The 26020-nt window shown below is 44.2% G+C and overlaps 1 protein-coding gene across 1 annotated transcript; it reads right to left on the bottom strand.

The window, feature by feature from the left end:
• Positions 1–11575: 11575 nt before the first annotated feature.
• On the bottom strand, positions 11576–16839 carry LOC117054423 (lysozyme C, milk isozyme-like). Its single transcript, XM_033163224.1, has 4 exons — positions 16669–16839; positions 16053–16214; positions 13290–13368; positions 11576–11722 (listed from the first exon to the last, which is right to left on the bottom strand). Exons 1-4 carry the CDS (start codon positions 16802–16804, stop codon positions 11656–11658), a joined length of 444 nt encoding a protein of 147 aa, XP_033019115.1. The 5' UTR covers positions 16805–16839; the 3' UTR covers positions 11576–11655.
• Between the last annotated feature and the right edge of the window lie 9181 nt (positions 16840–26020).

The following is a 26020-nucleotide window of genomic DNA, read 5'->3' as shown; positions in this document are numbered from 1 at the left end:
GTCCAGTGCCTGCCCCTCTCCCGGCCGAGTGGTGGCAAGAACCCATGGAGGTCTCAGGCATCCACACAGGGTCAGTGCCCCTTTGGAGAATAGAAGACACGGCGGAGGCTGTCGTGCTTTAAGAAATATACTTTATTCACCTATTTACACCTTTAGTCTGCATGGAGGAAGTCCAGATCTTACAGCATGGCAGCAGGCAACCTTTCATCTCCCCTGCCAAGATGGATCTTAGCCCCTCTTTCTCCTCCTCCTCCTTCCAAGGAATCCCTGCTTCAAAGCTCACTTTTCCTGTCCCCTCAAACACACAGTTACCCCTTTGTGACATTTGACTCCCCAGGCCAAAGGATCCTTTTCTGATGGCTCATTAACACCTTTTTGTCATGCTAACAGGTTTGCGAAGAGTCAAACAGAACTAAACAATAACAAACATGTTTGCTCTTCCCACAGCCAGCCAGCCCAGGAATTCCTTTGCAGTCTGCATTATCCCTTCATACCACGAATAATCAAAATCCTACCATTTATTAATTTCTTGGGTTTACCCACATCTATAATGGTAAAAGGTAAAGGTAAAGGGACCCCTGACTATTAGGTCCAGTCGCGGATGACTCTGGGGTTGCTATGCTCATCTCGCTTTATTGGCCGAGGGAGCCGGCGTACAGCTTCCGGGTCATGTGGCCAGCATGACTAAGCCACTTCTGGCGAACCAGAGCAGTGCACAGAAACACTGTTTACCTTCCCTCTGGAGTGGTACCTATTTATCTACTTGCACTTTGACGTGCTTTCGAACTGCTAGGTGGGCAGGAGCTGGGACTGAGCAACGGGAGCTCACCCTGTCGCGGGGATTTGAACCGCCAACCTTCTGATCGGCAAGCCCTAGTGTTAAGGAAAAGCCCAGGTGTGAGGCTGCTCTGCCACCTGGTCCTGCAGGGTAAAGCCCACGGGTTTCAGCGGAGTCTAAAGAAGGATGCCAACCAGTGAAGCAAAAGCAAAATTTATTGTGCAACAAGGTTCCAGTCGAAACTGAACAACGGAACAGGGTGACACGGGTTTTTTAAAACTTCCCCCCGCATCCCAAGATACAGTTCGGAAAATGTCATTACTGCATCACTACTACATCAGCAAAATGTCAGAAAAGGGGCAGTAAGGGGAGGGTTCATACATAATTAACATAGAGGTAAACAAGATTAACATAAGGTAATGACTCTGGGTAACGTGTGAATGGGTGTGAAATGTTGGAAAGACCATCCTGAGCACCCACTGAGGGGAAGAACAATCAAATCTTGGTCTGCATAAGTCTGCCACAAGGAAAGGTCTGGAGGAGAACATTTGCTCAGTAATTTACTGAAATGGCTCATAGATTGCCTGCTGGGATGCTTCCGAGTGTGTACGTGTGTGCACGTGACTCTACGCTTGTGGGATTATGGCAGCGACTGGTCCATTCGAAAGTCCTTATTTTATAGAGCAAAATGACATTGGAATGAATAAAATCCATGAATATCAATTTTATGCGAATTTCTAAACATTTGAAGTTTTTCTAAGGTAGTGCTAAATACAGAAGCTGTCTAGACTGTTCAAATGTATCATTCTGATTGCCTAGTTTCAATTTATCAACTTTGATTGGATTATAGATATAAAGGTTTCGATTCCATTATTCTCTCAGTAGGCAGCTGTCATCGGCATGTCAGAGAGGTAATGAGGCGTGCAGAGAGCTGGAGCTGAGCGCTCTTTGCAGATTTGAATGCAATTCCCTCATTGGCTAGCGTTCTCTCCATTGAGAAGTATGGCTCATTCATAGAGTATAGAACGGTTCATATTTGACCGGGAAAGGGAAGGAAATCTTTATTTGTGGGGAAAGGTTTTCTTGAATCTAGAAGGGAGTTCGTGTACTGCTTGTGCAACAACTGTCTGGATGGTGAGAGGGGACGTTTTCTAGAGGGGTCCCTTGAGGGCATCACTCTGCTCCCACGGGTTTACTTGGGAGGAGGCTTTGTTGAGGAGACCCCCCTTCAAATCCTTATCACTAAGCTCTGTTGTTTAATGGTATTCTCTGTAAAACACACACACACACACACACACACACACACACACACACACACCCTCTCTCAACAGGTAGGTAGCCATGTTGGTCTTCCATAGTCAAAACAAAATAAAAAATAAAAAAATTCCTTCCAGTAGCACCTTAGAGACCAACTAAGTTTGTTCTTGGTATGAGCTTTTGTGTGCATGCAAGAACAAACTTAGTTGGTCTCTAAGGTGCTACTGGAAGGATTTCCCCCCCCCCTCTCTCAAATGAGTACAGTTGCAAAGCAGCAGAGGTTTATGTTGAGAGTTCTCCTTCTTCTAGATGCACTCCCTTTCCAGGTTGACAACCTCCAGCTGCCCCTGTTATGGAAATAATCCAGGTGCGACGCTGCTCAGCCATCTGGCCTTCAGGAGGAGCCCGAGGATATCTGCGGGGTCAAGGAAGGAGACCAACCAGCGAAGCAAAACAAAATTTATTGTGCAACAAGGTTCCAGTCAAAACTGAACACCCGGGAACAGGGTGACAGGGAATATTAAAAACTTCCCACCCCATCCCAAGATACAGTTTGGGAAGCATCATCTCTACATCATCAAAAGGTCACTAAAGGGGAGGGTTATACATAATTAACAGGGGTAAAACAGGATTAACATAAGGGTAATAAAACTTGGGCAAGATGAGAATACATGTCAAGTGTGGGAGGAGACATCCTGGGCACTTACTGATAGAGAGGACAATCGGGTCTTTGATCTATACCGTTTGCCACAGATCAAAGCCTGGAGGTAAACATTTGTCCAAAGAGTTTCAAACTCACCCTTTGATTACTTACTGGGGTGCTTCCGAGTGAGTACGTGTGTGAACGTGATCTCCTGCCTGAAGAATTATGGAGGGGACCAAGCGGATTGTGGGTCCTTGACCAGAGTTAGAAAATAATATTTGAGGCTTATTCTATCGTTTAATTCAATTTGGAAGCAGTCTAGGTTGATTCTTGTTGCATTGTATCTAGTGAGAGATTTTGATTCCATTGTTATCTCAGTAGGAGCTGTCTGTGGTCCTGCAGAGGCTGCAGAGGCAATGCATTTCCCTGATGTGTTCCCTTAAGGGCATCGCTCTGTACCCAGGGGTGGAGCAAGGGGGGGCGGGGGACGGCCCGCCCCGGGTTCCAGGGGAGGGTGGGTGACACTTTGGCCAGCCCCCCTACCCTGCCCGGCTGGGCGGGCCCTGAACGGGGGCATGCCGCCTTTCCCCCCTTCCAGCGGCTATTTTTTGGCACGAGGGGCATGCCAGCGAGGAGGAGGCATCATGCCAGGGACAAGCATGACGCCCCCTCCTCGCTGGCCCGCCCCTCGCACAGAAAAATGCTGTGGAAAGGGCATTTCCCTTTCCCCCTTTCTGCGGCATCCATGTGCGTCGTGATGTCACAACATCACGACACACGTGTCGTGCCCCTCCCCCGCGGGGTGTCTCTGTCCCGCTGCCGCCCCGGACAGCGCAGAGGCTTCCTCTGCCACTGTCCATATCCCAACAGTTTACTTGAGAGGAGACTTTGCTTAGGTGCCCCCCCCCGTAATTTCCGTAACAGCCCTCAGTTCCCTCAACAGCAGACATGTTCAACTGGTTGACCGCGATTGACAGGTAGATCCCCGGTTGACCCTGGTGGATCATGGTCGATCACGGGATTCTTATCAATCACAATAATAAGAAAACTGGGGAATGAATGTCTCTGCCCCCCCTCCCCTCGCTCTGTCCGTTGCATCAAGTAGGCGGTCGTTTAGTGTCTGCTTTAGCACTGCGTGCGTTTGTTAGTGGCAGATTTATTGGGGAGCAGTTTATTGGTGAGCAATCCTCCCCCCAAAAGCTCAGCAACTCTGGGCAATCCTCCCCCCCCCAAATCCTCTCCTTTCACTCCCCCATGCATGCTTCTCCTCCCTCCAATGACAATGGGTAGATCACTGCCAGTTTTTTTTAATACTTGGAGTAGAACGCGGTCTCTTTACATCAAATAAAATATTTAAAAACAAACACATTTGAATCTTTGCTCTGCCGAGCTACGACTCCCCTCCCTCTCAACCGCAGGTTTTATAGTCCAACCCTGTCACGCAGTTTTTATTATTTAAATCTATTAAACAATGGCAAAGGTTTATTCCAATCCTACCAGTGTTTTCAAACTTCCTCGGTTCGATCTTAGATAATCCACAAATTTACTCCAATCTCTTTGAAACCTTGAATCATCCTGGTTTCTGACCCTGCCAGTCAGTTTTGCAAGTTCAGCATATTCCACCATCTTCGTCTGCCACTCATCAATCGTTGGTAACTCCTGTAATTTCCACTTTGGGGCAAGAAGTATCCTCGTAGCAGTTGTTGCATACATGAACAGTCTTTGGTCCTGCTTAGCTATTTCTTCTCCCATCAAGCCCAGCAAAAAAGCCTCTGGCTTTTTGGGGAAGGTATATTTAAACATCTTCTTCAATTCATTATAAATCAGTTCCCAAAACATCTTAACCTTAACGCATGTCCACCACATATGATAAAATTCTCCTTCCTTTTGTCTACACTTCCAACACAATTTATCATGCATCCTGTACATTTTCGACAACTTAACTGGAGTCAAATACCATCTATACATCATTTTATATACATTTTCTTTCAGGGTTACACATGCGGTAAATTTCATATTCTCATTCCACAATTTTGTCCATGCATCATAGTCAATATTGTGCCCAAAATCCATTGCCCATTTTATCACAACCTCTTTCGTTAACTCGTCTTTTGTGTACCATTCTAACAAAAAATTATACATTTTTGTCAACAATTTGCTTCTACCTTCCAACAAGTCTGTTTGTAGTCTAGATTTTTTTGTCTTCAAAACCAATTTTTCTATCAACTGATAATAAATCATTGACCTGATGATACTGTAACCATCCTGTAAAAGCATCTTCAATCTGGTTGTATGGTTTTATTTCCAACCTCTGTCTGTTTTCATCAATAAATCCCCGTAAGTGGATCTTCTCCCTTCCATATTAACCTTCTTCAATGTAAGTACATCTATCGGTGAGATCCACCACGGAGTTTTACTCTCTAGAAGTCTCTTATTCCTTTCCCAAACTTCAAAGATGGCTCTCCTTATCACATGATTCAGAAAACCTCTATGAGCCTTGACTTTATCATACCAGAGATAAGAGTGCCATCCAAATCTGTTATCGTAACCTTCTAAATCCAACAAGTGTGTATTTTCCAGTGTTATCCATTCCTTTAACCAACACAAACAGGACGCCTCATAATATAGCTTCAAGTCTATCAACAATTTAAATTTTATCCTAGGTTTTTCCCCCTGCCAGATAAACCTTGTTAAAATTTTCTGCCATTCTTTGAATTGTCCTGTTTCTTTAATTATCGGAATCATTTGAAATAGGAATAACATCTTTGGTAAAACATTCATCTTAATTGCCGCAATTCTCCCACTAAACGATAACTTAAGTCTATTCCAGATATCTAAATCTCTCTTAATCTCTCTCCAGACCAGTTGGTAATTATCTTCAAATAAGTTAATATTCTTCGGTGTCAACCAGATTTCCAGATACTTTACTTTCCTTGCTATCGTTAAACCTGTCATTTGTTGTAATTCTTCTATCTTCTCTTTCACCATATTTTCCACCATCATCTTTGTCTTAATTTTATTCAGTTTGAATCCCGCCAATCGTCCAAATTTCTCCATCTCATCTAAAACTTTCGGGACACTGCTTTGGGGCTCTTCCAACGTTAACACCAAATCATCCGCAAAGGCTTTAAGTTTGAATTCTTTTGCACCGATTTTAATTCCTTTTATTTCCGGACATTCTCTCAGTCTTTTAGTTAAGACCTCCAGGACCGTTATAAAGAGTAAAGGTGACAGCGAACAACCTTGCCTGGTGCCCTTTGTTATTTCAAAACTTTCTGATACCTCATTATTCACATTTAGCTTTGCCTTTTGGTCTGAATATATTGCTTCAATTCCTCTCAAAAAAGATCCATCCATTCCCATCACTTCCATGCTTTTCTTCATAAATTGCCAAGAAATATTGTCAAAAGCTTTTTCCACATCTATAAATATCAATGCTGCAGGTTTATCATTCCTGATCTCCAGATATTCTATAACATCAACAATATGTCTCACATTCTCTTTTAACTGTCGACCAGGAAGAAAACCGGCTTGATCCTTGTGTATTAATTCATTCAATATTCCTTTCAATCTCGTTGCCAAAATATCTGCAAAAAGCTTGTAGTCATTATTCAACAAAGATATTGGTCGATAGTTCTTGACATTTAATCGATCAGCATCTTGTTTGGGTATCAGCGTGATATACGCCTCTTTCCACGTATTGGGGATCTTTCCTCCTTTCAAAATGTTACCATCACTTCACTGAGCACCGGCGTCAGTTGTTTGCTGAGAGTCTTATAATATTTTGCCGATAATCCATCCGGTCCTGGGGCCTTCCCTAATTTCATTCTATTTATTGCCTCCTGTATTTCCATTGCCGTAACCTGTGCATTTAAAATGTCTCCTTTTTCTTTCGGAATTTGGTCTAATTTATGTATTTCCAAGTAATCTTCTATTTTTTGCCATTCTTCTCCTGCTGGTACAAATTTTTATAGTATCTCTGGAAAGCTTTTTTTATTTCTTTGGGATCTTCAATAATACCTTCTCCGGTATCCAATTTATTAATTATGTTCTGATTTTGCCTCTTTCTTAATTGCCAAGCCAGCAGCTTTCCTGTTTTGCTTGCTGATTCGAATTTTTTTTTGTCTCATTTGTTTAATTTTCCATTCCACCTCTTGATTTACCAGTGTGGAGAATTGAGTTTGTAACATTTTAATATTCTGTTTTAGCTGGACATCTTTCGATTTCAGTACCAATTTCCTCTCACATATCATCAGTTGATTCAGAATCTCCTCCTTCTTCTTTTCCTTTTGTCTTCTTTGGTAACTATTTTTCTGAAACAAAAATCCTCGCATTACGGCTTTACTTGCATCCCATACCATATCCAGTCCGGTTTCCTTATGTAGATTCAAGTTAAAATAGTCTATTATTGCTTGTTTTGCTTTAATCACCACTTCTGTATCATCAAGAAGACTGTCATTCATCCTCCATCTAATGGGACTATTTTCTTTACTTTTCAATTCTAACGTAATCGAGTTATGGTCTGACAAAGTCCTTGGTATAATCTCGCACTTAACCACCCTCCCAATCATTTCTTTGGTAATCCATATATGATCAATCCTTCCAAAGCTCTGGTTTGGCTCTGAAAAGAAAGTGAAATCTTTGATGGTAGGGTGTTTCAATCTCCAAATATCAGTAAGACCAAGATTTTCTGTCAGATCGAAAAAGGACTTTGGTAGTTTACCATCTTTTGTTGTTTTCTTCGTGAAAGATTTGTCCAAATCTGGCATCACTACTTCGTTAAAGTCTCCCATCATAATCATTTTCTGGTCCATAAATTCTGACATCATCTCTTCCAGATTCTTAAAAAAACTCTGCCTTATTCTTGTTTGGTGCATAAATTCCGATCACTCGTATTTTTTCGCCTTGCAGTGAAATTTGGACTATTAGAATTCTCCCCTCCTCATCCTTTGAGATCAGTTTTGGTTCTAACTTTTCTTTAATATACAATATCACACCTCTTCTTCTTCATCCACTCCTCCATGCGCCCCTAGTTCTTCAGGCTTCTTCTTCTCCTTCTTTTGTTTCTTCTTCTTTTCCTGATCCAAATTCTTTGCTTTTCCTGGTGCTGGTCTGGCTGCTCCAATCTTTCCCAATTCATCTTCATATCTCATTGTAAATTTCTGAACTTCCAGTGCATCTGTCAACTTAAATCTCTTGTCTTTGTAATAAAAGGAGAGCCCTTCCGGATATTCCCATCAATGTTGAATGTCATTTTTCTTAAGTAACGCCACCAATGATTTGTATCCATCTCTCTTTCTCAGCAATCTTGTAGGGATCTCCTTAAACACAATAGTTGGTCTTCCATTGATAATTAACTTATTGGTGTAGCTCAGTCTTAAAATTGAATTTCGCATTTCCAAAGAGTTGAACATGACCAAACAATCTCCTGGGAATTTTTTTGATTTCACCTTTGCTGATCTTACTTTGATTCTGAAGGCACTCACGATCGTGTAACCCACTTCCTCTTCTTTCAAATCCATCCACTTTGCCAATTCTTGAATTATTTTCATCTTTATATCTTCATTCGGCTCTTCTTTTATGCCTCTAAATTTCAAATTCATCTGTTTTTGTCTCATCTCCATCATGGCCAAATTGTCCCACATTTCTTCTTGGGCTTTATTTAATTGTGTCACTTCTTCTTTAACTTGTTCCGTCTCTTTCTTAGTCGCCCTCATCTCCTTTTGCATCTTCTTCAATGAGTCCTCCATTGTTTTTGATTTCACTGTCAACTCTTGTATTTTCGATGTTAATTCTCCAACCGCTCCTTCTATTTTTTAATCTAAAGTTTCTTGCACATTCTCCAATTTTTTCTCCATCCGTTGTTCATTTTGCCTAAATTCCTCCTTAATCTTTTGCCACAAAACTTCCTTGACTTTTTCTTGCCTGGAGGGTCGTCTGTCCAATGGAGTTGCTGGAACCTTTTTTGTGTCTCTCCCAGTCATTTTTATATTATTATTTCCAAATGTAATAGCTTATGTTCACCACTAGAGGGAGAGCTCTTTCAAAATCTTGCTTTCTCCAATAGAGGGAGCTCCTGCTCACAATTGAAAATAAGTTCAACAAAACTCAGCAATACCGGCAATTGCCACTAGATGTCAGCCGTTGGCACACTCTCTCTAGCTTTCGTTTCTCCTCTTTGCAGAAACGAAAGTTTACTGTCCCGCTATAACTTTCCCGCACCCCAACAAAAAAAGAAAGGAGAAGAGTCCGAAAATATAAACGACACAATAGTCAGTCACTCCGGCGCAGAGAGTCAGTCTTTTCCACACAGAGAACCAGAAGCCAATCCAACACAAAGAGTCAGTCTTTTTCACCCAAAAATCATAAACAACTCAAAACTAATATTTGTAATCCTGCCCCGATGGGCTTTGTAATCCACCCCCCCGACAGGGGATTGCGATACACAATAAATCAATATTTTACTCCTGCCCCAATGGGCTTTGTAATCCACCCCCTGAGAGGGGAATGCGATCCTTTCCCGAACCCCCCCCCGACAGGGGAGTACGCTCGACCACCCACGCTGATCTCTCCAGGGCAAGGTTTGGAGTCTTTAAAAACTCCAAACCGTCCCAGTGGAGTCTGGGACTTCAAACCAGTCCACGACAAAAATAAACAGAAAGCTAAGTGCCCACTGGATGGGAGTTTTACCCCCTCCTCAGCACTTTTAGTTTAACAGAATTGTTGTCTGGGAAGCAGTAAGTTTGGGCTAAGGTGCAGATGATCTCTCACCCCCCCTACCTCTCGGCAGGGACTTCCCCAGGGTTTTCCAAGGTTTCTCCACCACACTAAATTCCAAAAATAAATTCCAACTTGAACAGAAAGTGCCTTCCTTCAAGTAAAGAAGGTCTTTAATAAATTAATTTACTCACTTGGTAGGTTTTTCCAGTCCGTAATACACTCCTGCGACATTCTGACCTGCGCCATTTTCTCACCGCTGTCGGACGGACTCCCTTGTTGCGCCTTTCAGCTTTCCGAATTCTTTCGAGTTCCAAATCCAAATTAAACAAATTTACAGGGTATAAACCCCTATGCCAATCAGAATCCATTCTAAAATATTTGGAAGCTCGCCGCTTTCATCAGAAGCCAGAGACTGTGCAACGTCGGGTTAGCGATGCCTCCCTTTGCGCCCGCAGCTCTATCCCATCATACAGATTTATTGCCAAAATCCGCAGAGCGGGAGAGCACGCTACAGCACCACTGGGTGCCACGATCCATGAGGTACCCCCTCGTGGTTTTGGGGGGCTGCAGAGCCTTTGCAGGACCCCCTAAAATCCCTGACGCTGCTCGGAATTCCCCGGAGGGCTATTCCGCGCTTCTCGCAGATGGCCACGACGAACCGGAAGCGTATTTTTTTTGGTCACTGGGTTGCCTTGGGAAAGATAAAGTGACCAACATGATGATGATGATGATGATAGGTTCCAAATGCAGTGAATTGTTTCATTCACATCAGTGGAGAACTTAGCATGTGACCATTAACATCAAGCGGAAGAGCCAAAGGATATGCAGAAAACTGCAGTTAGTGAATGCCAAATATACAGTTAATGGGCAACACTGTGTTGTTGTTTTTTAAGTGTTTTACTGGAAGAAAGAGAAGAAATGTTCTGTATATTTTCTGGCCACCAGCAATGGGGAACTGATAGGATTGCTTAAACAAAGAGATGTGCACCACCCCAACCGAATAAATCCATACCACCAGAACAAGCTTTGATTCTGTTGAGCAGTTGAGGAAATAAGGAATATTTCCAAAAAAACTTTGCAAAGCTGGAGCGTCCCCATTTTTAAAGCTCATGCACAAAGACATGGGGTCAGAAGGGCCCTGAGCTCCTACTTACGCTCTGTTTTAGGTTTCACATCTGATGTGTCATTCTCTGTCCAAGCACAGCAATTCTGCTCCTAGCCAGACTACTATTTTGCTGCAGTATGTGGGCATTTATGACCAGTGGGAAATTTATGGCCTCATCCATCATGCACCTGATCCCCATTGACCAGCCCTGCTTAAACCCAGCAGTGCCCCTGAACTTAAGAGGAGAGACATGTGTTGGTTGATATAGCCATCTTGTGGTGCCACATCTGTCGTTTGAGTTTTCCCCTCAGCTGACAGCTTCAGGAAGGCAGTTGCACCTGATGTAGGGAGAAAGGGTTAGGCACAGCCTCTTCCTCAGCACTGCAGACCTGGTCCAAATAAAGGCAGACCTGGTCCTTTGAAGGGATAATAGAATGCCTGGAAAACTTCATAATAGGATGTACCAGAAGTAATAAGCAGGAGAAAGTCAGTCAGGAAATAATGGGAATATCATAGGATGTGTTCCAATTTTAAATTGACTGCAGACTTGGGGCCCATTTTCCAATCTATCTGACATTTGTAAGTCACCCCAGAAATCTGTCTTTAGTTATCTGTGTAAGGTCATGAGTTTAGACAAGAGCTGGGAGCTGAGTGGTGGGAGAGATGGCAAGGAAGCATGAAGGTAGACTGCTGGAGACTATGGAGTTGATGATGTGTATGTGTGTGGCAGTGTGTCGCTGCTGTCACAGCAAGATCAAATGTGGGAGAAGTGATCTTTTCTGATGTGTGTGTGCCCATACAGCTCCTTGCCAGGGGTGCAAGGGACCTAGGAACGCCTCTGCACCTCCCTGCAAATTATGATGAGATGATGATGCTTAACCTAATCCTGTTTTTTCTATTTACCCATCAAGCAAGAAAAGAGTTTTGTTTATGTTCAATTTATTGGAGATTTTCAAGCAGAGAAGCTTGCAATCCAGAGCAAGATGACTGACCACCCCAGACACACTTAAAAAAGCAATCACTTTCCCTCATTCATATAGAAAGAGGGCCATTTCCCTCTAGCGCAGAAAGAAGCAGCTGGATTTGGATTATAGACGTTTCATCAAAGGGGATCTCAAGAGAAATGCTGGAACTCATTCAGGACCATGGAACTCAGAGTCTGCAACCTTTTGTCCACTTTGAGAGATTTTTTCCTTTGCAAAATTTCTTCCAAGCATACCTAAAAGTCAGAATGAGAGCAAAAAATGAAGCGAGGGAAGCCACATGACTTCCAAGCAACTACAAGTGAGATGGATCATCTTTAAAAGCTCCACAACATTTCCAAGTGAGGCGGGCATTCATGTCAGCTGCAGAGTATTTCTTCCTGTTCATTGTCTCTGCTGATGATCAGTTTTGGGGGTCAACGGGAACTCTACCTATTAACAGCTCATGATGCCTTTCTAGCAAAATTTTGCTTCCCATCCTCCATGGAACTTTACTGCTCAGTCATGGACAAAGCTGCTGAGCTGCTCAACTGCCTCATTCCTTGAGTCGGAATGACTGAATCTTTCTGTATCCACCACCCACGTGCTGGTTCCTGACTAGGGGTTTATAGATTTCACAGTCTTGCCTATGTAACCATTTGCCAACCACTATGGGACTTTTCAGGGTTTGGGATTGGGATTTTTAAAGAAGATGCCTGTGTGTGAATTTGTTTTATGTGTGTAGATCAGTGCATGCTGATCAACACACAGTCTTTGCATTGAGGCTCTATTCCGATGGCATGAGTATAACAACAACCGGTAAATTCTTATCTGCTGCAGCCTTCACCCGCCTTCACAGCCATTGTAACACACCACTTGTTATCTTCCTCCTGTTTTGCTGTTGAGGACTTCTTGGATCATTATTTTTCTAGCTCCTTCTCTTTGACCTTACTGCCTTGGGTGACCCTGCTGGGAGTACGAGACTCCCGATGGCTTTGCTCACAAGGGTCATAGGAATGTGCAGGCCCACTCACCATGACAAGGTGATGATCCAGTGAGTGAGAAGCACATTCAGAGGCACATTGTTGCTAACAATGGAGGTGGAACAGAGTCACTGTGGCTGCTAAGCATTGATAGTTTTCTGTGAAACGCCTCCAAGCAAACTTGGGAAGTGAACCATCTGCCCCAGGACTTCGCTCCAGCCCATGACAGAACTCAGACTCTCTCCTCCTTTCCTACACTCCAATTTATTTATTACTACATTTGTACCCCACCTTTTCTCCAAGGAGCTCAAGGCGGCATACATGGTTCTTCCCCTTTGAAAAACACTGTGGTGTAGGTTGGGCTGTAAGACAATGTCTGACCCAGTGTCAACCTGTGAACTTCCCGGCTCTGTCAGGATTTGATCTCTAGTCTCCCAGGTCCTCTCTTACCACTACTCCACATTGGCTCAGTTGCCAAATCATTTCCTTAAATCCCCACCAAGACAGCTACTAACAGTCCCAGTAGCCACCAGCCACCCAAATGTTTGCTGCACACAGTAGTGGCTGGCTTTGTGATGCGGGGGTGGGGTGGGGCTGTGGTCTTTTCCTGGCTTCCCAGCACAGTGTGATGCTGCCAGTTGCTGAGAGGAAGTGGGGAAAGGCAGCAGGGTCCCAGAGCAGTGAGGGCACCACTGGCTGTACATTTAAGGAAGCATCATCTTTAGCCCTTGTCAGTGCCTATTGGGGAAGGTCAAGTGAAACCATCTTTCTCTACACAGTTATGTGAACTGAAAACTTGGCTGGTATTGAATGTTACAAGCACTGAGCTATTAGCACTTACCATGCATTCATCCCATTGGGATCACGGACAATCCTCTTGGCACAGTTAATATCATCTGTGATGTCATCATTTAAGAACGCTGGCAAAGATTTGTCAGAAAGCAAAGGAGGTTACTGGGGATTCCTAAAATGCACACCCCAGAATACAAACACCCCCAAGGTTGCAGGGGCTGCCTCTGAACTGTGGGAAACCTTTTCCTAGAGGTCCATCCAACTCCAAGCCTGAATACTTTTTGGGGAGCACTTAAAGCATTTCCCCCTTGAGCTGGCATTCAATCATTATAGCACCCAGCAGGGGATCCCTTCTAGTCAGCTACATTCTAGCCAGAGAAAGAAATCAGTTCTTTAAGAATGGCCCATCTCATCCTCCATCCAGACAAGCAAGGTCACACAGTTCCAGGACACATTGCAACCCAGTAAAAGCGGGAGGATACAGAACAGAGGCAGTGGGACAGAGCATGGCCTAGTGAGAGGTCATGGCCTAGGGCAATGTTTTCTAGTCTGTGGGTCATGACCTGCAAGTGGGCAGCCAAACCAGTTGAAGTGGGTCGATTGCTTCAGTGCTTTCCCCCCATTGGAATACTTTGGTAAGGAGTGCTAGGACCTTTGTTCACACAGCTGCCTGCCTCCAGATGTTTACTTGAAATGAAAGGTTGGGAAAGAAAGGAAGGAGCTGTGGGGTTATCCCTGTGTGCTCAGGCTGCTGCTGCCTGTCAGCAAGCAGTGAGTGCCTTGTTTGTCCCATGGTAAGCAAGGCTAAATGGAATGGAGGGGGGTGGGGAGAAGCAGCAGGGATGTCCCGGCACATTCAGGATTCTGCTATCCACCAACCACCAGCAGGTGCCTGTTTTGCCTTGCGCTGGGGATTTCTTTAAAAAGGCTTCGAGAAGTAAAGAAGAGGCCGAGGTCTCCTCGCAGGGTCAAGGGAATGTTGCTGCCCACTAGGTGGCACTGTTGACAGATGGTTCTTTAGCCTTATGAAGATGCTTTTTAGAATTGGGATGTTAGTTCTCAAGTAATGTGTGTGTGACTGCGAGAGAGATGCACAAGTTGTGTGAGGGAGGTGGGAGAGATGTATTTGTGATGTGTGTGTGTGTGATGGAAGGAGGGAGGGACAGATTTACATGTTGTTTCGTGCAAGTGAGAAAAAGGGGTTACATGTATGTGTGCTCAGAAGGGAAGATATGTACTTGAGCAGAGAGGGAGAGCAGTGTGTGTCTCTGTGTGTGAGGGGCTGAGGTGTAGTGTGGGGGAGCCAGGGGGGCCATCGCCCCGGCACACATTTTTGAGGGTGTGCAATCAGGTATCCCCACAACAGGCACCAAGCCCTGGCAGCTGAGGCACAGCGGCAGGCAGGTTGGTCTGGTGGGCAGGTGGGTGGAGGCAGCAGTCGAAGAGCCTGTTGGAGGCGGGCTCCATCCACCCTCTGTGGGGGCTCTGCATGTCACCCCCTGGTGCCCGCCCCAACTGCCCAGTCCACCAGGGGAGGGGGGCAGCAACCCACACTACACTGCTGGTGAGGGGGAGGGATGCATGCATGCACATGTGGTGCGTGAGACTAGAGAGAGAGGAAGACAAGCACCTGAGCAGAGAGAGAGAGAGGCATATCTGAGTGATTGTATATCTGTGCAGTATAAGGTGGAGCGAGAGACACAAAACTTGCATCTATGTCTGTGGTCTGTATATGCGAGGGCATGTGTGTGCTCTGTGTGTACGCAATAGTGTCGTGCGGCTACCTTGTATAGATTTTCCTGGTACAAGCAGTGCTTCCTCGTGTTATTGGACAACAGCAGTACCAGTGTGTACGTTTGCATGTAAAAACAATATTAAGTGTCACAGTCAGTACAAACAGGGCACAGCTGGCTTCCCATGGTGAACATGAAGTTTGGGAGGAGGGAAGCAGCAATGGCTGTACCACACTCTCTACAATTTTCCCTATGCTCACCCCAATGGCTTTAACTCAAACGAATAAATGGAACCTATACTATGTGAAACATTTTGAATTTCATTATGTAGTTTTAATTTTTATTATTAACTCTGTCATTACAAGTTCATCACAAATTCAACAAAGAAGGGAGCAAGAGAGAAGTGTGGGAGACACATTTTAAAATTTATTAAGATATTAGTACCAGCATTTCTGGAAGTCCTAAGGTCCAAAATTCATTTGACAATAAATCTGTAGTCACCATGTCTTTTAAATTTGGATTTGTGGGCCACCATACCAAAAGCACTGGGGACCACTGACTAAGGACAGTCCTGAGAGCTGGACAGATACACCTGGGATAGAGGTTGTGGATTTCTTTTCTTTTCTTTAAATCCAGCAGTTATTTTTTGTGAAATTCTCCTGAATGACAGCTTTGTATGCAATTTTTTGTAATCTAATGCACTTTTGTATGTAATTTTTGTAAATATATCTATTTATAGGCATACTGTGCCCAATGCAGTTGGCTTGAGAAGTGCATTGCAAGATTAGAAGTGTGTATCTGAAGAAGTGTGCATGCACACGAAAGCTCATACCAGGAACAAACTCAGTTGGTCTCTAAGGTGCTACTAGAAAGAATTTTCGATTTTGTTTTGACTATGGCAGACCAACACGGCTACCCACCTGTAACAAGATTAGAAGATTAGTGTGAGTTTCGAAGAATGTGCAGTGTTTTTGTCCGTGTATTATTTCAGAAAGTGCAAATTAGGTAGATTCACCTTCAAATGTGAACTGAATTAAAGAAGTGGAAGCTAGCATTCCCTGTAGCATCAAGTTGCTTACCAGAGCAGGAGATTCCACACCCGTTGGCTGTTGAGCCATGTCCATTGTCACACCACCAGCGGCTGCTTATCTGAAAGATTCCATACTCACGGTTGCCGCTGGAGGTTTGTGGCCCCACAAGTCTGGTGTTAAATGAGCTTTGATGATAAGCAGTACAGATCCCTGGAACAAAGTGAACAAGAAAAAGGTTACAATTTGGGTACATGCTGGGGGTGTAATCTTTTTTGTCAAAGTTGCAGCATTTTGAAATAGAATAATTTAAAAACATTCTTACAATGTTCACTGTAAAAGCTGTCTTTAAGGTCTAACCTCCTCCCCCCAAGTGGTCTTAAATAGACATTTTCACTTAAGTTTCCTGCACTCCAGCTGACTAGTACTTTTCATAATCTCACATTAGTAAGGAGGATAAATTTGGTTTGGTTTGGCCCTATAGATGTGCAGAGAGGTGAAGATTTTTATTCCTGCTTCTTGATCTTTCAAAGATTAATGAAAGTTGGGACATTCTGATGGGCAGCAGGGTTTGTGTGAACCTTTTCCTAAAAAGAAGTCCCCATTTCAGCTTTGCCCCAAAACACTAGAAATAGCAAAGATGAAGGGAGAGGAAGAGCAAACTCACAGTTGGCCAGGCTGACGCCTCGATATCCATCCATCCCAGCCCGTTTCAATCGCGCAGCCAGTTCACATCTCCCAAACACTTTGGCTTCATTCCCTGCAAGGAGGAAGCAGAAGAGGGTGAGGGCCAGAACCTTCATCTCTGCGATTCTCTGGAGAGTGATGCTTGGATTCCCTGGGGTCCCCAGTGGGTTTTGTAGACCAAAGTTTTGGGCAGAGTCCAGGTGGTAAGCAGAACACTGATGGGGGTGGTGGTGGAATAAATATTGACAGCAACCCCACCCCCTGCAAAACAAACAAACAAACAACAGACACATGGTGCAATTCTGGTTTGATATATGATAACAGTGTGCAATTTAGGAAATATCTCAATATTTACTTATCATTTTCAATGGAAGAGATTAAAGCAGGCAGCATGTATGCGCTTAAAGATATAGCATCTGTGTAATAGTTAATAATTACCTAATAGGAAAAAGCAGACTCCTGGGACAGAGGGACATTGTCCTGCTGTGAGTGCTGAAGAGCCCAGACTCACTGGAACAAACTCTGGGGTTGGAGCAAATGTTGAAAATGCTTTTAAATGCTTTAAAATAGTTTTTAATCTTTGGTGTTTATTTATTTATTTATTTATTTTGCTTTGTTGGGGTGGGATAAACATTTAGTTGGGGCTTGGGATTAATTTTAGTATAGCTGTAATTTGTTGTTGTTTTTTAATTAGCTTCTACAGTTTTATTGGTTTATTGTATAGTTTGTATTCTGTTCTGAAGGGGAGAGGGCCAGGGCTGCCTGGGAGTGGGCCCCAGCCAACAGAATGGCTGGGGCAGGTTCCACAGGGGCAGAAGCACCGGGACACCTGATCTCAGTGATCACAGGTAGGAGGAGGAGTTATGCTAAGACCAGACCATGTCATTACCGAGGAGGCAGGTTTAGTCATTGTTAGAAGACTATCCCTGCCTCTGGGTCTGCTCTTGACCAGAAGGACACTGGAATCAACAAAGGAGACCCACATGACCTGAAGGTGCTGCTGTGCAATGCCAGGTCAATGATTCACAAGACCATTGCCATCCACGACTTGATCGTGGATGGAGGACTTGATCTGGCATGTGTAACAGAGACTTGGTTGGATGAAGCAGATGGGCCTGTTATTGCCTCTGCTTGTCCACCAGGTTTCTCGTATGCACAGCAACCCAGGTGATATTTGCAGTGATTTTTAGGAAGTCATTAGCTTGCACCAGGCGCCCTCTTGGGAACACCCAGTTTTCTGAGTGCATATTCTGAAAGCTGAGCAATAGGGGCAGTACAGGATTCCTTTTGGTGTACTGACCTCCTGGCTGCACCAAGGATTCCCTGCCTGGAGACACCTAGTTTGGTTGTCCTAGGGGATTTTAACATCCATGCCAACACAAACTTACAAGGTGCTGCTCAGGACTTCATGGAAAGCATGGCCTCCATGGAGCTGTCCCTGAATAAGTTTGGCCCAACTCACCTCTTTGAATGAGGGTGATCTGACACTAAGTAAAAGCGAAGCAAAAGAAGTGCCACGGTCAGATCACTTCTTGGTGCAACTGGACGTCTTCACAACCCTTCCCCAAATGGTTTCCAGAAAGTGGTAGGGGATGCTTTATCCCATGTTGATGGCCTTTCAGCTGATTCCCTGGTGGCCCACTGGAATGTGGAGTTAACCAGGGCTATTGACTGTCTGGCTCCAAAGTGCCCCCTCCGATTGTATGGAACCCGGACAGCCCTATGGTTTCCCCCAGAGCTGAGGGCGATGAAACAATCACTGAGATGGCTAGAGCACCAGTGGCGGAAAACTCATTCTGAATTGGACTGGAAATGGGTTAGAGCTCAACATTGAGGCTACCAAGTGGTGATAGGAATGGTGAAGAGGACTTTTTCACTGCCTCTATTGCTTATGCAGAAAATAGCAGCAAGAGACTCTTTCAGGTGGATCATAATTTAATGGAACCACTTTCGCCATTGTGGCCTGGTATGTTAGGAATCATTCTGCAAAGAAACAGAAAAGGTATGTGTAGCTTTAAGAACTGTTTCTGTTAAGTTCTGTGCTGTTTTCTTTGCTGTTTGTGCTGAAGGAGCAGTTGCAGTTTGAATTTGCCTGCAGGGAGAGAACACCTACTTGCTTTAAGTTTGTTGTAATAAACCTTCGTTTAAGTCAAGTCTCGCTACTTTGTGGGTTTGTTCTCTGTTCTCTACCACCTAAAAACACCGCCATCCAATATGGTAAGGACCCAAGATCCCCTGCAGTGATTTTGCAAAGTTTTTTTTTTCCAGATAAAGTCGCTGAAATTTGGAAAGAGGGAGATGCCACTGTGGGAGCAGGGCCAGGGTGGGAGAGTGCTAGAGTCCTGTCTAGTCAAGTTGCATGGGATCAATTCTAATCTGTTACCTCCGAGGATGTGGACAGGCTGCTTGGATGAGTGAAACCAACCACCTGTCTTCTTGATCCTTGCCCATCCTGCCTCATAAAAGTGATCCGGGCAGGACTGGGCGAGGGGCCCTGTGGGGTGGTGAATGCTTCCCTCTGTGATGGAGTCTTCAAGACATGCTGAAAGAGACGGTCATTAAACTGCTTCTTAAAAAAAATATTTAGACCCGGCCAATATGGCCAAGCACACCCAGGACAAGGGATATCTCTGATGTTCCCATATATATTCATGGAAATATCATGTGAAAATGAATTTCGCCAAGGGAAATTGCCCTGTCAATATCTGCAGATCAGGCAAAATTACATACAGACGTGTTATCGGGAGAAATCCACGCAGAAATACTGGAAAGTTTGCTTGTTTTGTTGTTTAAGCAAACTGAAATGGAACTGTGGAAAACTCAGCTGCAGTTTGGAAAAGGAGACACTGTGAGAAACCAAAATTAACCAAACTGGCCAATGCTATTGTTTTTGCTTCTGTTTTCAGTTTGTTCTTTATTTTAGTGGTTGGATCGATGTTGCTTATAGCCTTTGAACAAATCTTTTGTGGATAGAAAAAAGCAGGGCATTCATTTTAAAAATAGGAATGAATATATTCCCAGTGGCAGGTGGGGTGTGTGGTCCCCAGGTGTTTTGGTTAAAAGCAAGCTTACTGTATTTAGGGACACTTTTGAGCATGCTCATCCCAACACCTCAAATTGAGTCCTGTAGTTCACTGGCAGCCAGTGCAATGTTTTCAGGACCAGTGTCACAAAGTCCCACTGGCTTGTCCAAGATGTTGTGATGTCCACAAAACTTGATGATTTTAAGAGAGGATGAGACCAATTCCTGGAAGGGAGGGTGAGCACAGCCCAAAGGCCTTCCCCAATGGCCTCCACCAGTTCCCACCCAAGAAGAGGAAGCAGGGAAATGTCAACTATGGTAGAAATTGAGAATGGCCATCTTGAAGTCACTCTCCTGGGGGCCACTGGCAACCTTGGAGGGAGAAGCCCCCTTGACCAGGAAACTGGCCCACTCTCTTCCCCACCACAAAGCTGAATTTACTGAAATGTGTTATTAGCCTACAGATTTTATAGCAACAGCTTCTTTGGATCAAATTCCATACTTTAGGATTGGGATGGCAATCAGATCCTAAGAGCCTGGCTGCTGGATCAGGCCAAAGGGGACTCATCTAGTCCATCAACCTGGTCTCACAGTGGCCAATCAGATGCTCCATTTGGGAAGCTCTCAAGGGGACAGAGGGGCAAGAGAATTCCCTACCCATCCCTTTGGAATTCCCAGCAACTTGTATTCAGAGGCAGGTTTAAAATGAATAAAGCTGAGAGCTGTGGAGCTCAGAGAAGAAGCATCTGAGAAGAAGGCCATACCTGGAGCCACCAGCATCAGGAGGAGAAAGGCAACAGAGAGGAGGCAGAAGACCTTCATGGCTGGAGTTTGGTGGGAATCCTGGAGATGCCAGAAGCCAAGTGAAAGAGCAGTTGACTGGGGAAGGAGAGGTCCCTCTATTTATAGGTGGATGGAGGACTGTTGAAACCTTGTGAGAAGCCAATGTCTTTTACAGGATAGATGTCACAAACCCTGCGGGGCAGAAGAACATGAGAAGGGCCGTCTGGATTTGAGTAATTCTCTTGTGCAAAACCACATATGGAAGAATGACCACAAACCAGGCTAGTGTCACTGACTGAGAAAGAGAAGCAGAGTTGTTTCTGAAGCTATGCCATTGGAGAATTAATTTCCCAGCAATGCATTGACTTTACCATGAAGTTAACAGAGGAAAAGCACATTTTTGGAGGAGAGGGCTATCGGGGCTCCTAGCCCCGCAAGGCTCTGTCTCCCCTCCACTGCTGGAGTCTGTAGGTTTCTGAACTCCAGTTGCTCAGAATCACAAGAGGGGGCATGGCTGTTTCTCACATGTGTGTTTCTGGTAGCCTTCTAGTTACCATTCCTAACAATGGTTGACTCTTGTAGACTGTTGGTCTGATTCAGCAGGGATCTCCTTTTGCCCTGTGCAGAGTTAAGGTTTCTTCAGATAATGCATTTTAAAAAGATCCTTCACAGCACACAGTTAAAGTATGGAGTTTGCTCCTACAAGAGATAGTGCAACCAAATTAGATGGTTTTGAAAGGCTCTTCTTTGTGGGTTATCAATGGCTACTGGTACCCCACTGTGTGTGTTTGGGTACCCGTTAGTGACTGGAGAACTGCCTTGGAAAATTCAAAGAAGAGTAAATTTGGAAGGATAATTCTGTTCTGGTTCGCATAATATTGTGGAAAGTGTAAATTAGCTGGGCAGACCTTTAAATGCCAGCTGAATTGAATGCCTCCCATTTCCCTAGCAAAAACACAAAGAGGACCCCACAGGCAAGCAATCCATTGAAAAATGACAGTGTGATTTCTTAGCATCCTTTCGATGTCATGACTTTCCTTTTCCATATTTAGAGGACAAATAGCAGGGAAAAGGAAAGACATATCTTCTTTGACACCTCAAAAAAGGTTATTTATGTATGCCACTATGGGGCCTGTGTTTTGTTAGCCCCAAAATGGAAAATGAGCAAGTTCCCAACCAAAGAAGAATGGCAACTTAAACTGATGGAATATGTGGCAGCTTGAGGATCTAACTTATAGAATAAAAGACCAAGAATAATATTTGTTTAAAGAAGATTGGAAAATATTTATTGAATACATAGGGGGAAATTGTGTGCACTTGAAAATGTTGGCAGCATTAAGATAAATTCAACTGTGTAAATAGTTTATATAAAATATGCAAGGATTTATGCTATGCAAAATAAACCATGGAAAGAGAAGAAGGGAAGTCATTGATATTTCAAGGTTGTCTAAATGAATATTCTATATTGTAAAAGAGAAAATTTTATAGAAATTATATTATATTATATTATATTATATTATATTATATTATATTATATTAATGAAAAGCATATCTTCTCAGAGATTCTTACACTTTGCTTCAGCTTTGCATTTCAATGTTTGATGAGGGCCAAAAAAATGGGCTTATTTGTAAATAAATTCATATCCATATGTCATTCTTCTACTTCCCATTTTTGGTTTATTTTGGATGCTGAAGGCTCTTTGCTATTGCCCCCTCAGCAGTTTCAAAGCAATGATTCTTCAACATCAACTTTGTTGGACTGGTCATCTGGTTTAGATGCCTGATTAGTGTCTTCCAAAGCAACTACTCCATTCCCAACTTCAGAATGGAAAGTCTAATGCTGGTGGACAACAAAAGAAATATCCACTGTGGTAGAGAGCGAGAACGCAAGTCTTGGAGTCCTTGTTGGGATGGAGACCAAAGGGGGAAAATGGGAGAGCTTGACACAGGTCACAACACAGCCTTCACCAACCTGGTGCCCTCCAGATGTTTGGGACTACTACTCCCATTGCCCCATGCAGGACCATGTGGGGCTGAGGCTGATGGGAGTTTTTGCATTTCTATGCCACTTGCTTGTGAAAACAGTCTCTAATTGGTTTAGAAAAGAGAGTGTGAGCTTATGGGAGAGAGCAAGGAGTGCTGGGCTAGACAGGCCTTTGGGCTGGTCTGTTTCAGGGCTCTTCTCATGCGAAGTCCTTCAGATCCACATCTCATACCATCATTTCTGCCTGGGCTTTCTCTCCACCATCTGCAACTCAATGGCTTGTCTCCAAATTCACAAACTGACTCCTGAGTCTTCTCCTCTCCCAGAACAATGGTGGACATTGATCTTTCAAATTTCAGTGGTGCCTCGTGCAAGGACAAAACTCAGCACCCCTACCCCACACCTCATGTGGGAAAACACTGCCCTAAACCCATCTCTGCCCCAGGAACCACCAGATCTGTTCTGGAGAGTCATTCCAATCTTTAGAGCAGATTTTGAGGTTGCCTGGGGGAGTCTTCAGTGGAGAGAAGGGAAATGTCCTAACACCAAGCAGTAATCTCTTGCCTGAACAGGACAGCAGCCTTGGAAACAACCCAATCATTCCAGCACCAAACTTTTCCATGCCATCAATCATACTCTACAGTATATCCATTTTTTCCAAAGGAAGGGCAGGTATAATCCTCTCTTTTCCCTGAATGTTCTTTGATCACCAACCTGCTGCTTTCTGAACTGGTCTGAATGTGTGTGTTGTGCTGTTTGTATTTTACTTGTAGTGCTGAATCAACACTTTGTTTTGATATTGTTGGCAATGGCAGGCATTGGCATAAAATTGTGTGCATTGTTGTGAATCTATGTGTCTGTGGGAGAGAGATGGGGGCTCAGAAGAGGGGCACTCCAAAGTGAGGGTCGCACTCTCATATTATTCTGGGGGAGGATTATTAGTGCCGGTCGTGAGCTGTTGGTCTGTGCTGTGTCCTGTCCTGTGAAACTTACAGGGCATTTGCTCATCTTTTGCAACCTACACAGACATGGGATGTCTTCAGCATCCTTTCCTAAGAGACTGAAGTGCAAGATGCAGCAGGCAAGGTGGGAAGCCTGTGGTCTCACCGCTAAGTTCTGTTTCCTCACCATGTCTGGCTCCAAGTCAGACAAATATTGCTCCATGATCATTGAATGTCCACAGGCAGCAAAGGTGTGTGAAGTAACAGGCAGCTGCTTCCGAGCAACACAGTGGAATTGGGAAATAGCCCAGATCCGAAGGAGGTTGGGGGGCAGTTGGTGAGAGTGGGGGATAGCAATGCCAGGTCAAAATGGAGCAAAATGCCATTTATCATAGAATCCTAGAATTGTAGAGTTGGTAGGGACCCTGAGGGTCATCTAGTCCAACCTAAAGAATCCCTGATAGGTGGCCATCCAATTTCTGCTTGAAAACCTCCACTGAAGAAGAGCCCACCACCTTCCAAGGGGGTCCATTCCACTGTCAAGCAACTCTTACCCTCTGAACGATCTTCCTAATGTTCAGTTGAAATCTCCATTCATGGAATTAGAATTCATTGGTTTGGGCCCTACCTTCCAGAGCAGGACAAAGCAAGCCTGCTCTATCTTTCATGAGACAGCCCTTGACATATTTGAAGATGGCTCTCATATCTCCTTTCCGAGCTAAGTCCTCCATTCCACCATTAGGCTCATTAGGCTTCGCTCCCAGACCTTGGATCCTCTTGGTTGCCCTCCTCTGCACACGTTCCAGCTTGTCAACATCCTTCTTAAATTGTGGTCCCCAGAACTGGGCACAGGACTTTAGGTGGGGTCTTACCAAGGCAGAAGAGAGCAGGACTATGACTTCATTAACACACATGAGGATTACTGATGGGAAACTGGATAACTTGGTGCCAAGGCCCCCAAATGTCAACAGCCTGTAGGGGTCCAGAGCCTGCAGGTTCTTGGTGTACCCTCATGGGGTGTGAACTGGTGGTGACAGACCATCAATGAGACATTGGAGTCATAGTAGATAGCTCCAAGAAGATGTGGGCCCTGTGTGTGGCAGCTGTGGAAAAGATGAACTCCATGCAAGGGATCATTAGGAAAAGGATAGGAATGTGAGCTGCCAATATCATCTTGCCATTATGCAAACCTATGGTGTGACCACCTTTGGAATCCTGCACAGTTCTGGTCACCTCACCTAAAGAAAAAGATTGCAAAGTTGGAAAAGATTCCATCAGCCTCAGCCTCACATGGTCCTCCTGCATGCCAGGGGTGATGGGACTTGTAGTCCCAAACATCTGAGGCACGAGGTTGCAAAGGCTATGATGTGCACAGGTGTGAGTTGTTGTCTGTACCCAAATCTGTGGCCTCCCCCTCTTGTTGTTGTTTGGCTTGTCTGTCATATATCGTTGTCAACACATACTATGTTACGGTCGTACATAATATAATAAGAAAAAGATAGCATAGATATAAAACATAAACCTATGATAGGTGGTGAATGCAGGGTGGTGAATGTTTCCCTCTGTGAGGGAGTCTTCCCAGACCTGCTGAAAGAGGGTCTTAAAAAAACATCTTTAGACCCGGCCAATATGGCCAACTATCGCCCAGTCTCAAATCTTCCATTCTTGGGCAAGGTGACTGAACAACTCTGGGCACGCCTGGAGGATCCGGACCATTTGGATCCCTTCCAATCAGGATTCAGGCCTCACCATGGGACGGAAACTGCCTTGTTTGAGCTGGTTGATGATCTCTGGCAGGCTAGGGACAAAATTAAAAGCTGTTTCCTAGTTCTGCTCTAGTTACAGGTAGGTTGCCATGCTGGTCTGCTGTTGTAGAAACAAAATAAAAAAAAATCCTTCCAGTAGCACCTTAGAGACCAACTAAGTTTGTTATTGGTATGAGCTTTCATGTGCATGCACACTCAATTTCCTGCCAACCTAGCAGTTCAAAAGCACGCCAGCGCAAGTAAATAAATAGGTACTGCTGTGGCGGGAAGGTAAATTGTGTTTACATGCGCTCTGGCTTCAGCCATGGTGTTCTGTTGCGCCAGAAGCAGTTTAGTCATTCTGGCCACATGAGCCGGAAAGCTGTCTGTGGACAAACGCCGGCTCCCTCAGCCTGAAAGCAAGTTGAGCGCTGCAACCCCATAGTCGCCTTTGACTGGACTTAACCATCCAGGTGTCCTTTACCTTTTTTTACCTTACCTCCCAATTATGTAATAATAATAATAATAATAATAATAATAATAATAATAATAATAATAATTCCTCCTTAATAACCAGTAAGTACTCAGTGGAATCAGGGAACAGAGCAATGTTTGATTGCTTCTTGCTTCTTACCCTTCCCATTCACCCATCAAACAGGAAAAGAGTTTTAACTGGACTCAATTTATTGAAGTTCTGAAAGCAGAGAAACCCACAATGCCAAGCAAGATCACTGCCCACCTCCAGACACATTTTTAAAAAATACATTCTCTCCTTCCTGTAGAAAGAAAGCTATTCTACTGCACCATGGGAATTTCAGTATGTAAATGCCTGTATAGAAAGAAGCAGCTGCATTTTG

Source organism: Lacerta agilis, chromosome 10 (assembly GCF_009819535.1).
Source record: "Lacerta agilis isolate rLacAgi1 chromosome 10, rLacAgi1.pri, whole genome shotgun sequence".
Classification (NCBI taxonomy): domain Eukaryota; kingdom Metazoa; phylum Chordata; class Lepidosauria; order Squamata; family Lacertidae; genus Lacerta; species Lacerta agilis.
This window is presented reverse-complemented; position numbering and strand designations above follow the sequence as displayed.